The following is a 14,394-nucleotide window of genomic DNA, read 5'->3' on the forward strand; positions in this document are numbered from 1 at the left end:
GTCCACTACATTTTAAGCCACACTAAAGCTATGCACCAGGTACTGGGAATGAACACTTAAGTTTGAATGAATTAACAAAGCAGCAATAGCAGCTGTTCCATTATAACATATGTAAGAAATACTCAGTGAACACCTTGCAGGCATGACTGGTTTCAGGGTAAGGTGGGCTATGTCCTGGCAAATCCTCAGCAAGAAGTTCAAATCATTGCAGAGGTACTCAGAAATTCAGCACCAACTCTGCTTCTTAAGATAAAGCAGGAGTTTTCCTGAGATATTTCCCCTAAAGGAAATGTTTTTCTTCAACTGAAGTTGCCGTCAAGGCATTGTGATGAATGAAAGTGTTTTCAGTATCCTTCACTGTCCAAAAGGATTTTCTATCTTGTAATTTACTACAGGAAAGTACCATTTTTATTTTGGAGGCATATACTAAGAGATAGAGAAATACAACCAGCAGGTAAAAACATTGGCTTTGTTTTTTGAAAGGTAATACCAAAGTTAAGATCACTGGTGAGTTAATACGAGTCAAACAAATGACGCCTAGGCTGTACTAAGTAGTCAGTATCTGTGAACAGATAATAGTAATGCTCAGTTTTTAAATAGCCGTCAACTGATTTTAAGGAGAAAGAAGGCATGGATTACAGAAAGCAGTTTTTTCAAACATATTAAAGCCACAGATTGTCAACTACAGCCATCAAGTTGTCTGCATTGCTTTCATGGCAGCGTCGTTGTTTACTGATGGGGAAGAAAACAGGCAGTATTTCTGTGCCACAGAAGTCCTATATCAAAGTTTATCATGGTTGTATCCCTTTTTCCTGGGTAACATTGCTGGATGAGTATCGCTTTTACCCTTCTCTGAAGGGCAGAAATTTCTATTTCATAGTTGCAAGCTGTTTAGAAAGTGTTAGTGAAAGCTATTAATTGATCTGGCTATTAATAGAAACGCCTGGAAAACAGAAAATTATATTAAAAAAAGGCACAACAATCACGAAAACTGTGACAGCACAAAAGACAAGGAAATAATTTGCCAAACTGAGCTTGCCAGACTAAAAAAGAAATGCATTTAGCCAGCTAAACAGCTCTGAAAATGCTCCAACACTCCTGTGCTAGCTGTGCATGCAGGCAAATCGATCTTTTTCAGTTCCACCCATGCCCCATTTTCTGTTCTTTCACTTCTCTGCTAATGTCCAGCATCGCCATCCACCACAAAGACATTTCACAGAGCCAGAGCAATGTCACGCCCTTAGTTAAAACAAGGATCAGGCCCTATCTTTCATTTTAAACACAGCTGCTGACAAAGACAGACCACAAACCAGACCAATTTCAAACCCTGCAGAAGTCCTTTCAGCGCTTGGCATCGACTGGGAGATCATCTGTCTGTGGGGATGGATTTAGTTCACTCGCAGAGACAGGAGTGACCCCAGTTAACAGCTATTCCCTGTTGAGTACACAGCTCCCTGTGTCCCAAGCTTTTGATAGATCTTTAGGGATGGCACTTTGGATGCGGTGCTAAAACTTCCCGAGACAGCCTTCCCTGTCAGACAAAAGCCTGGAAACCCTATACCCGCCAACTTCGAGCTGCTCCAAACAGCAGGAGATGCCTTTGCTCTGTTGCAAAAGGGATGGCGAGGTGAAATCCTGAGGACAGAATGAAAAGGATCAATCCTGACTTTATTAAAAAAAATAAAATACATAAATTGTCTTAAAGCAAGCTTGTGAATCACAATTTAAAAGATAACCTCCCCGATTTTCTGAAAACACCACCATATGCTCTTAAACTTGAACATATTTATAAAGCCATCTTTTTATTATGTAGGTTATTTCTTTTTAAAAAATATTTTGGATGCTGTACTGTGTTCAGTTGAGACAAAGACGAATATCCAGAACCACTACGGTTTTGCGCTTAGCTCATGCAAAAGTTTCAGCAGTTTATGAGCTGATACTTAGACAAGCTCGCTCTCTAAATCCTGACAATTAGATGAAACACCACCAGGATTTCTACAATCTCTTTTCAGTCATCTTTGCTGTCTCTTCTCATGCGATGGCTAGTCTCTGATGGACAGAAATACATCTACAGTGTCGATTTCTGTGACATCTCGTCATGACAAAAGGTGCTTTAGGGGTTAGGCACCGGTCTAAGGGGTCTCTGTCTCTCAGCCGCAAGAAAAATGGTTTCCTTAGAGCTGTACAAATAAAATACTATCAGTCTGGGATTTTGTAAATGCTTTTGGTTTAGTGTCATTTAAGTGCTAAACTACCTTATAATAATGTGCTTTTAAATGTTTACAGTTAAGGCATAATTGAATTTGACTCATTTTGGCCCAGATCCAACTACAATTTAATTGACTTCAGTGGGAGTTGGATTGGGCTCTAAGTAATTTTAACTAAAATAATCCATCAATTGTTCCTCACCCACTTCATCAAACTCCTTCCCATCATTTATTATTGCTCTGTAATTTATTGCAACAAGGTGAAACCAACCCTTCCAACTTCTGGCATGGCTTCCTGTCCCTCAGTGAAGAATTTCACTACTATCCAGCAACTTAAACCAAATCTGCTTAAAGGAAAGCAGAAGAGCAGACGGCAGAGATCCAAACTGCCTAGTACTGTCCTCTGCTGTTACAGAAAACTTCAAATACCAGCTCCTCCACTATTTAGTCACCGCAGGAACAAAATGAACTGTTAGCAAAGCTGTCAAGAGGAGGTTTTGAACAAAACAGACAGAAGGGTGAAGCGAAATGGATTCACAAATTCACACAAATGTTTTGTGGCCAAAAAAAGCCCCATTTGCTTCAGACTTTTCCTGATGATATTTTATCAATTATTACATTACTCACCTTCTATTTCAGGGAGATTTTTTGTAATTTTCCCCTTTAAGCCACGTGAACAAAAGCAAGCCCAAGCACTAAGCCTTCCTAGAGACGTATGCTATGCAATTACACGTACGTGATACGTACGGCACGCAAGGAGATACTTTCCGTAAGAAAGTACCACCACTTCTCATTTTGCTTCAAAGATGACAGGTTAATCTGTCATAGAATACCCTGTTTAAGTAACCACAAACATATCACACATGTTTCTCTGTCTTGTAAAAGAAAAGGAGATGCTTTTATTAAGGCCTCAACCCCTCTGTGCTTACACAACAGTGTTTTGTTTTTTAATGTATAAACGTAGGCAGCTGTACACTAGATGTGGCAATAGATACCTGCACACTCGAAGCTACGAGGACCTGTTCTTGCTTCAACATTAGTTCTGAAGACGGCTATTAAAATTCAATTCAGATGAAATCCAACCTCTGTAAGGTGAAATCCCAGTTTAAAGAAAAAAAAAAGAATTTGCATCATCAGGAACACGAGCCATTAACTACCCTGTAACTTGTAAGATAATCATTAGTAGAAATATATAAAGCCAAATGGTGAGCCAAATGCTTAAAGATCACTTGATGACTACATTGAAAACTCTCTTATTTTGAAGAAAATCCACAAAATGATTAGCAAGGTTATCTGAATTAGAGGGCAAATACAAAAGCTTCCAGTTCAAATTGCATGAGTAGTCCTGTTGAAGTCAGCCAACTAACTACATGAATAAAAATCACTGGCATGTTAAAGAATTTACAAGATAAGACCTGAATGCGCACATCCAAACACATTTTAAGGTCATTGTAAGGTTGTTGCTCCGAATCTCACAGAAAAAAAAGAGCATATATATTTGCAAATTTTCTGTCATCACATTTTCAAAGGGAATATTATTTTTATTATATAGGAAGTTCTGGAAAACTGTTTTTCTCCTTCGTTAAAAAAAAAGTGTGAATGTGATTTTTTTTTTTTTTTACAGAAAAATGAAAAAAACAAAGCAGAGATTTTTGGCTGGGAGCTGTTGATTAAGTGTGGCCTTCTTTCAGGTTTTGTGTTTTAGAAAGATCAAATATTCTGGAAAAAAATACTGTCAAAACCATAGTTTTATAAAAATCTTGTGCAAGGAAAAGACTATATTTTCCAACTTATCATACATGCCAGGATATTCTTCTAAAAAATATCTTGTTTTTACTGAAAGTCATTTCTTCTTACTGCACTATATATGTTTATTTACAAAAGCGCCAACTATGAAGAGGTATGCACAGATCAGTCAAAAAAAAAGAAATATTTTTTTTTTTAAATTAAGACATGCTGGACTGCTTTTCCATGTGGCACCTTTCAGGGAGAGAGAGATTTACACAGCCATCTAACTGATGTTGACCCCAAGAACACTACCACCCTCAAGAATTCTCATTAGGTAGCTAAGAGCAGAATCAAGCCTTTAGCATCCTCACGACACATGTTTTACCAGCATAACCCAGACCCTGCTGGATTTGTCCCTTTCGGGGGCCTGGAGATGTTCAGAGGACAACGTGAGAAGCGGCAAGTACACAACTTCATTTGCAACACTGCGATGTGTTAACTACAGCTGCAAGAGATCTGAATACCAGCAAAGGGGTCCATATTCGGGAAGACGGAGGATTATTTTGGGAAAGGCTGTTCTTCACCCTTCTGACAGGTATCCAAAACACCTGTCCGAAATATCGGCAACTAGTAACTTCGTGTTCTTCCGAGCTGTGTTCTGGCCAAGAGAAATGAGGGAGAAGATGCCAAGAATCAGTCAAAATGAAGAGTTACATGAGAGGAAGATGGAAAATATTAAGTATTTACTGTGTTAGCCAGTCTAACAGCAAATCTCTATACATTTTAAAGATGTCATTAAAATGTAGCTTTGGGACTTTCACATCGCTCAAAAAGGGCTAGAAGCCCCTCAGCTAGATTCTCCCAGAGTACTAGGAACACAAGAAATAATAGATAACTTGGGAAAATCCATCTGCAACACTTCCCTGGATGGTAATATTAATATGACCTCACGATTTATTGCCACTAAGCCTACTCTGAAACTCTCGCATTCGTCTCACCCATGCAATCCATAGTGGGAGCGATCAGACACACTATGGCACAGAAACTCTTCCTAGCAGAGCGAGAAACATGAGCAACACAAACAAGGGACACTTTCCTGTATAAATCAGTGTGAGCGGACACTGTCGTGTCCATCAGCAGGAGGAATAACTTGGTGTGTCTCATCCGAGCAGTGCAACGCCGTGTAAAAGGTGAGTAAAAGCGTACACAAGCTCGCATTGGCTTGTTCTTGTGATCCTGTTCTGCTATGGACTTTGTCTTGACTTACACAAATACAGCTGAGATCACAAACCAGGTCTTAAACTTTCCAAGGAACTATTATCTCCTAGCAAATCAAACTCATGTTGAAGTGTTCTGGCTTCTGCAGTCCAGCTGGAGCAATTCTTAAATAGAACTGACTGAAAATGGTCGGTTGTAACTTCCTTTCATCAAAAAAAGAAAAAAAAAAAATTTGCAATACAGAAAGTAACTTCATCGCCTTGCCAAATGTCTCATATAAAAAAAAGGAAAGTGTTCAACAGTTTTGCTTCAGCCTTTAGAAGATATGTTTTCAATATTTTATTCAAGCATTTTCTCTGATCCGATTCCCTCCCACCCCCACACTTTTAAAACTTTTAACTTGCCAAAGTAAATCAAAAACATTTTGTTGCACTCTGAACTGAAAAGAACAATTGATTACTATTTCTTCTATCTACCAAGAAACCGAATCATCCATTTTTCTGACTACTCCTCGTATTTTTGCTTTGATGCAATGAAATTTTGTACACGGTCTGTAAAGCAAAGCCCAAGGTTCCAGTTCCTCAAGCAGGGCTGCGCAGACACCTCTAACTGGACAGGCTATCAAGGGAACGAGCATAAAAAATAGATCATTAGAATCAAGAAATCAAGATCATCTGAGCAACAGTGAGCAAGAGCAGAACCTCTCTCTAACTCAGTAAATGCCAGCAGTGGCATTCTAGCGAGTGTATTGAACAAGTCATCTACAGAGATTGGTTCCTAATGTGAAGATCAATTCCAGATGATCAGCTCTGCCATCTATCGTGAACAGTTCCATGCAAATTTTCCTTCCTCACCAGCTTGCGCTGAGGGCACGGAAACCACTTAAAGTCCTGAAGACAGAGATTTCTTTCAATCATCCAAACCCGCTTACAACCCTCCTATCGGCATGAAATCCCTTCTGAAGGTGGATCAACACACCGCCAAGATTATGATCCAATGAACTGTCCTTCACCATACTCTTTCACTGGAAAATAAATGTAATGCTCAACACAAGTGAACAGAAGAAGAAAACCCAAACAGTGTCATCAGCTACCGCTCTGCTCCACTTCCTGGCGGCCTGGCAAGTTGACTGGGGGCTTCACACAACTTGTTGGCTCAAAACAGTCTCACTTCTGTTTCCCCGACTTCCCCAGGGAAGATTCTTGCCCTTGCTCATACCCAGCTGGTACTAAAGGCAGCAATGCTGGGGCGATGTTTATTCTACTAGACAAGCCTGTCTTTTCCTGCATTTTGCAGCAGCGCGTTGAATAAAAGTAATAAAAATAATAATCACAACAACTTGAGAGCTGCGGCACAAGGTCTGTATTGAGCAGTCAGTCTCCGTGAGCAGTGTCCAAATTGAAGTCAGCAGGCTCTTTACAAATCTATGGCATTTAAGCCTAAACCAGAGTGTAGATGGATTTAAACTGCGCTTCGGTGCAAGCCGTGAGGCTTTAGAAAATAAGGTGTAGGTGTCAATTTTCCCACTGGAATCCCACATTCATTAATACCTCCTATTATAGCATTCCTCCGCAATGCTTATTCATGCTTAACCACAACCACAATGCTGATTACGTTCCACAGTAGCTTTTATTGCAATCACTGGGGTGTGATTTTCTATTTTGTTCCATGTAGTTTTGCCTTTCATTAATTTGTTTTATTCACTATTAACTCTACTGAGATAGAGACAGCAAAATTCAGTCTTGATTCCAAATTTTTTTTAATATCTAGCATTGAAACTTCTTTAGAGCCAGATTTCCCTGCTCAGTCTGAGACCTGTTTTCAAATTCAGACTCTGATCTGCCTTCGTTTCTTAAATACCACTTCTAATATTGCATATAATCTGACAGAGAAAATTGACAGCCTCTTCTCCGAGCATATAGTTATTATTAGCCAGCCCATTATTATCATCCCTCATAAGCCACTTTCTGGCATTTTTGAACTATGTTTTCTCCTAAAGACATCAAAACATGTAAAAAACAAGGCGGACATCCTGAAAAATGCCAAGCTCTTTAAATTTAAATGTTGTGCTCAATTTAGCAGATATAGATGAATCCATTTTCAAAGTCTATAACGTTTGTTCAGTTTATCTCAGCTGGTCTTCAGCATGATTGCTTTAGAAAGACTTTTTTCTTGTAGGGCTAAAATGGATGGGTAGTTATTTGGCCGAGATTTGAGAAAACTCAGACTTTCCTCAGGTTGCAGCTGAATAAATCACGCTATGGGAGAAGGGAGACCATTCCAACGGCAAATTCTGACTTTTCTAGGTTTTCAGAGGAGCGCTCCGAGACGTCAGCGTAAATGTGACTGCATCTTCTAGGATCTGTATGCAGTAACGTCATCTCTGAAGTATCTTACATTTGTTATGAATACTTGATAGCTTCCCTAATACTGGATCAGAGATACCCACAGAAGCAACACATTGTATTCTTCAAGATTAATAGGTTTCCTTTCTCATTTTGCCTTTACTTGTTGCTATTAAACTATAGACATATGCTCATCTTCGTAAGCTAAATCCAATAAATGCTGGCAGTTTGCAAAAGATTTTTTTTTTTCTTCGTGTGTTTGCACAAATAATCTGAAAAAATCCCAAACAGTATTGCAGCAATGTGGATTTCCACACAGAGACACTTAGAGCTTTGCAATTTAAGTTGGCACCTATCACACACTGCTGCCAAATAAACAAGCATATTCATTTTGGCCTGCTTCCCTCAACAAATACATTTTGAGACACAGGTCTTTAATGGACCCCGTGAGTTATGGAGTCCCAGCTCCTGCCCTCGCAGGCACACACGAAAGACATCTAGGGCTCCCGAGCACCCACCTCACACCCCACAAGACCAAAACTCTTGTAATAATGACTGGGATGCCACAGCAAACCCTTACACCTGCACCGTACTGGGGACGGCAGTTCAAGCCCAGTTGAAGATGCAGGGCTGATGGGAGCCTGGGCACACTCGGGTTCGAGTTAGCCTGGTAGAAGGTATACCCACAATTTTGTATTAGCTTTATTTAACGGGATTAATCCAGCTGTTATGTTTCAGATAACGCGCTTTGAACGGATGGCATCTCATTTTTCCCCACGCTGGGACATACACCAAATGGATTCCCTTTTCCTTTCCCACAGTGCCCTGCTTTCCCCCAGGAACTCCGTAACAGTATCCGTTCAATTTAAAGGAAGAAGGTTCAGCAAGTATTTGAGCAAAAGAAATGGTTTCCACCCCAATTTTAAATAATGATGTCCCAGAGCAAATTCAAACCTTGCCCATATCAAGGCCTTTTTGAACAGAATCAGAAGGAATCTTGTTCTGAGGTCACACATAAAAACTGAGCTGTTTTAAGACGCAATAAATCTACTTTCTCACCATGGTTCCCTAAAAAGGCTGACAGGACTGACTGAGGACCGAGAGTATCAAAGCTCACACTTTAGGGCACAAGCAAGTTTTCCCCACAAGCCCCAGTGGTGGCAGGTATTGCTTTATTAGCAAAAATACCAAATATACCAGGAAAATGGCAGCTAAAAAAACCCCCAACCTTTGGGATAAGCCATTCCCAATTTCATCTTAAACCAACAGAAGACAGCCAAGGAAAAGAATTCAAGTTTTGAACAATTCTATACTAGATACAGGCCTAGATTAAAACCCCAATTGCCTAAATACTGAACAAGGTCTCATCCTCTAAAAAAAACAAACAAAAAACCCAAAAAGCCCCCAAACTTCAAAATAATAATAATTTCAAGGAAGCAAGCCATAATTATTAGTGCTCTTTAAAGGCAACTTGTTCCACAGACTAGCAAGCAGAGTAGCAAACTTTCAATAAGATATAAACAAGCTGAGAAAATTAAAGTTCTGTTCACTTCGAGAAGTTGTGGCACTTTTAAATGCAAGGCATTGTTCTTGTACAGCTACTGTAGTAGATAAAAGAGAAAGCAGCGCAGTCCTACCTGAGATATGTACCAGTAAAAACCCTTGGCGTAGAATGGAAATTAATTATGCTGATGCTCATTGGAATTTAAGTTATAAATCACCACGATAATTTCAAGTTTGAGGTATTTTGCTGAGCTCCAGAACGGGTCCAGGTAGAAATGAATACACAGCAGAGAGAACAAATCTTTTGCACTACCAACTTTGCTAAAATAAATTGAAAACTCATAAAAAGCTCTCTCTTGAAAGAAGCAATGCGATTCTTTTTAAACTATCCCAATTAAATTAAGATGGCTGATTTAAAAAGGACCCGCAAGACCAATATTGTCCATTATCAATACCCAATGTCCTGAATTCCACTATCACCAGGGACAGCACACAACCTCCTTCCCACACCCAGCCATGATCATCCTGTTGTTTATTTTTCAAGCTATTTTAGTTATTCTGATTAATATGAAACATTTCCAGTTTGACTTCACAACATCATACACTGCCAATGTCCTTTGATTCTTTATCAGGCCAGTAACTACAAATATGACATTTGGATTTTGAATGTATTGCTAAACCAAGACTTTAAAAAATCTGGGAAACAAACCAGAATAGGTGCAGGCTCACCCACAAATATTTTTAAATGTAAAATGGAAAAATTATATAAAGACAATTTGAGAAGTGATTCCTATAGAACTCTGCTCAGTCAAAAAGCAACCTTCAGAAATGACTATAACAAACCAAGCACAGTATACATTAACACTGTAATCATTACTTATACAAATTAATTATATATGACAGAATATGAAAAGCCAATAAAAATATAAATATCATGAAACAAATTAAATAATGTTTTCACTAAGTCATCACAATCCAAAAAGTCATAAATCAAAGAGGTATTATTAATCACCATCTGAAAATAGTTCTGTTTAAATACTTTTTTTTTTGTTGTTATCATAATGGCGCTGAACCTGGACATTTTGTTACAGATTCAGTAGGAGTACAGCCTTGTTTATTTGGCTCAATAAATGCCACAGTTTTCACCATTCATGCACCAAATTTTAAGCTAATGATGAATCCTTTTCGCAGGGAATTGCATTTTTCTTTCCAAAGAAAAATTGTGGCTGGGGCTCGTTCCAAGCTCTTTGCAATGGGAATCTTCCCAGTGAGACCAGTGAGCTTCGCCTTCACCTCCTGAACGCTCCTCACAACTAAAACGTCAGTCTTCGACCTCACCATGCACAGGGAAAAGTCCCCAACACTCCTTCCACCCTCCATCCCCCTCTACTTAACAATTTTGTTTTGTCCCAATTCAGCTGCACATGCTTAAATATTTAGGGTTTGATCACAGCCAAAAGAAAAAAATATTTTCCATTTGGTTACCAATGTTTTTTTCTCTTCACTTAACAAAGGACGTTATTAGACACACGCTGCACAACTGAAACATCTTACATCTTTCAGCTCCAAATAAATTATGAACGCATATCAGACTTCTCTGACTTCACCCAAGATGAAAGAACTATTAACTCTTTAGCCCACGAAAACGCCTACAAAATTTGACTCCTGACTCGAGAAAAAGCCGCTGCTGCTGCTGAGAAGTTCAGCTGAAGTAACTAATCACTCATTACTATTTCAAACACTCCCGAGTCCCAGCTATGACTATACTGGCAAGGTAAATTTCTGTGATTTAGATGAAGATTAATTTCTTTTAGACCGCAGAGAGGCTAAGTGCTCACTCCCTTCCTGATTAACTCGGGAGACAAAGGAAACACAGGGAGTAAGTTAAATGCCATGCTGCTGTATTTCTGCAGTCTGCAGTCCCTAAGTGGGTTTGGTTTTTTTTAGTTTTGATTTGTTGGGCTGTTTTGGTTTTCCAAACAGATTTGTGTTGGGCATTTTTCAAATTCTTTCACATTTAGTTACCTTTTGTGGTATTGTCCATTTCTTATACAATGACAGAATTTCCTCTCTTTTATAATAAAAAAATTCCCATTACTTAATACATACAGGACTTTAATTGTACCTATAAACCTTAGAAGGCTTACAATTTGGAAGCGTGGACTTTTGCAGCAGTTTCTTTTATGGTTTTAATCCTGCAAGCAAATCTCTCTCCGTACTTCACTTCTCAAGAACTGCAACTCCATAAAGCTTATTCCATTAGAAGCAGATATCCACAACCCACCCTGACACAGGGACAGGCCAGAGCTTGGGCTAGAAACGCAATCTCGAGGGCAAATTCATTAAAGATCCCAGGCACAAAAAGAGGTAAGGCTTTAATTGAATGGTAACAACAAGAGTCATGCTAGCATCACTCAGAATCCACTGCTGAATCATTTGAGGATTATTAATGATTATTTTAATGAATATATATTAGTCTTGCAAAGACAGTGTTTGCTACGCTTGACACAGAACTACATAGTAAAATAATGTCTTTTTTTCCCCATGGGGGCGGTGAGACTCCAAACAGCGGCTGGGAAACGCCCCACCCATCAAAACCACTAAGGATCCCTTAACCTAAAGGTGATATTCAAACCATATTTTTTGATGCCGAGTTAGCCGTACATGCTTCTGGATGTTGCTAAATACTCAGGTTAATATTCCTCTTGGGTGCTAAAGGGAACTTTCTTCTTTCTTTTCTCTTGCTTCCTTTGTAATCTTTTTGTACAGGAGGAGACCGAAATCTCTTTCCTCTTCCTGGCAGACGGAGGTCTGTGGCACTCATGCCACTGACTCTGATCTGTGCAGAATCGGGCCCTCTACGCATAACTGCACGCTGCCACACACTGAACCCATTTGGGACATTCATGCCTATTTTGTACTGAATTTTACTGTCTACGCAGTAGTGAGGGATCAGCTCTGAAAAATTCCCTTGTCAGCAATATCTTGATTAACAACCAGATCTTCTTGTATAAAAATACGTCAGCGATTAGCTAGAGAAGGCAAGGAACGTCACGCACAAATCAATAGGAAGAAATAAATGTTGAATGAGGAGCACAGTATTCACGTAACCTCTTTAAAAAAGATGATCATCATGGGTCTTAATTCTGGTCCGGCCTCCCAATCGCTTCTGTATCTTTAATTATTAGTATTTACAGAATAAATATTGAGGCTGGAGGAGGACTTATGCTTGGACCAAGGGTTTACTGGACTCACGAAACTCTTAAGTAACCTGACAGCGAGTTTTATAATAGCACAGCCCCACTGAGACCTGAAGAGCGCCTTCTTATTTATATTCCGCTAAGTGTTATAAACAAAACACCAAACCTAAACCAAAGTCCAGGTCTTGAATTTTTAAACACAGCTTAACACAAACACAAAACTAATATTCCCACGAAAGAGGAAAAAGATAATTTTATGACCTTGAAATACATATTATTTTTCTGGCAATTAGTCCTTTACAGATATTTTTCAATAGTTAAGATTTTTGGAAGGACATCTTTTTAAGTTTCAGTTTCATCTGATTCTCTTAAGGCATTAGGTGTCACCATTGGAAGTGTGGCCTTATGGGAAGAATATAAATCTGGAAAACTGCCTACTTCACCAGAAAAAGAGAGATATTTTTCTTTTTAAAACAATTCATTGTAAGAACGATATTTTTACTTTCAAGGTAGATTTTTAAAAGCTCACATTAGACCAATCTGTTTGTGAAATTTAATAACGCCTATGGTCAAGACCCAATCGCTCATTTTGTTGCATTAAAGTCAGTGGTATCTGCCCAGGACAGAGAGCCATTTGTATGTATTTATTTGTATGTAGTGTCTATGTCGGCAAAATCAACACCATTTTTTTCACATCATCTCTGTTAGAGATAGGCTAACTTGTTTCAAAGGAACGGAGAATTTAGGGTAGAAAAAATTGTGTCTTAATAGCAGTTCTCCCTTTTCAAATTTTCTATTAATTTCTTTCTACTTCTACAGATGGCAATGAAAAAAAAAACACCCACCAATGGTTTCAACCAGCACAAGATCAAGGCCGCTTTCTACTAGAGGACATGTGCTCCTGTTAACTCGTTATCATTTGCACTGGTTATTTATTTGTGAACACCCCGAGGAAGATTAAGGCTGAATGCCACCACTGCACGCCGAGATTAGCAAGGCAGCCCTGAAGATTTAATAAATGACATCTTTCCCTCTTTCCTGGAGAAAACCAGGGTAAGCAAATGCAAACCCTTCCGTTGGGGATGGGGAGCGAAAACGCGGGTTTGGGGGAGTCTCCTTCGCTTCGGAGGAGCGGGATATGCGGGAATTCGCTCGCCCCGCCGAGGTAAGAGAGGCTAGGCTTGCAAACGGTGCCCGTGCGCCCCGACTCCCTGTCCCGCTGCGTCCTCCGAGCCCCTGGCAGGGGGTTGCTTCGCTCCCGTTTCCCTCGGGAGAGCTCCCCCCCCCCCGGCTTCCCCCGCCGCGGGGAGCAGTCTTACCGGCGCAGGAGTGCAGCGGCTTGGGCCGGACCAGGAGGGACGGGCAGACGGAGTAGAGGGAAAGTTTCTCGAAGTAATCGCAGGTCTCCTTAGAGAGGATCTCGTCGATCATGAAGGTCTTGTAGCGCCGCCTGCCTGCCTTGGCGCGGCCGGGCGCGGCGAGCCGCTGCTGCGGCTGACAGTGCATGGCGGGGCCGCCCGCCCGCCCCGGGGCTGCGGGGCTGCGCGGGGCTGCGAGAGCCGCGGGCGGCCGCGCATGAGCGCCCGGCGCCTCCGAGCGCTGCCCCGCTGCTGCTGCGCTGCCGGCTGGACTGGACTGGACTGGGCTGGACTGGGCTGGACTGGGCTCGGCTCGGCTCCGCTCGCCCCTGCGCTCAGCAGCGCCGGGCTCCCCCGCTATATAAACCTTCCGATAAGCATCTCTCCACGTCCTTTTTAGGACGCTCCGGCTGTCAATCAGGGCGCCCGCTGCTCCCCGGCGAGCACCATTGTTACCCTGCGCCGGGCTGGGAGGATCCCGCCGATCCTCTCCCCTCCCTGCTCTCTATTTTAAGATACTGGGGTGTGTGTGTTTCTTCTTCTTTTTTTTTTTTTTTTCTTTTTGCAAAAACTGGAAAGGCTCCAGATTGGAGCTAGCTTCCCCCCCCCCCCCTTTTTTTTCTCTCCCCCCCCCCCCCTTCTCTAGCCTGTAATTAGTTTAACGAATTAAAAGTGTATATCCCGCACATGCGGGCTGCCGGCGGGAGAGCTCCTCTTCCCGAGCCCCTACAGCTTTCTCCGATCGGCATCAAACTTATTCCCCAGCCGCGAAGTGCTGGAGAGCAGCAGGGGGAAAAAAGTACTATTTATAGGTGCCTTGCCGAAGCAAAGGCTG

General features: G+C 40.9%; 1 protein-coding gene across 1 annotated transcript in view; it reads right to left on the minus strand.

The window, feature by feature from the left end:
* BARX2 (BARX homeobox 2) overlaps positions 1–13,866 on the minus strand; it is a 35,398-nt gene extending 21,532 nt beyond the window's left edge. The window contains exon 1 of the mRNA XM_075774824.1: positions 13,521–13,866. Coding sequence (XP_075630939.1) covers positions 13,521–13,707 — 187 coding nt within the window. The 5' untranslated portion in view covers positions 13,708–13,866. The remainder of the gene's footprint in view (positions 1–13,520) is intronic.
* Between the last annotated feature and the right edge of the window lie 528 nt (positions 13,867–14,394).

This window comes from Balearica regulorum, chromosome 23, assembly GCF_011004875.1.
Source record: "Balearica regulorum gibbericeps isolate bBalReg1 chromosome 23, bBalReg1.pri, whole genome shotgun sequence".
In the NCBI taxonomy this organism is placed as follows: domain Eukaryota; kingdom Metazoa; phylum Chordata; class Aves; order Gruiformes; family Gruidae; genus Balearica; species Balearica regulorum.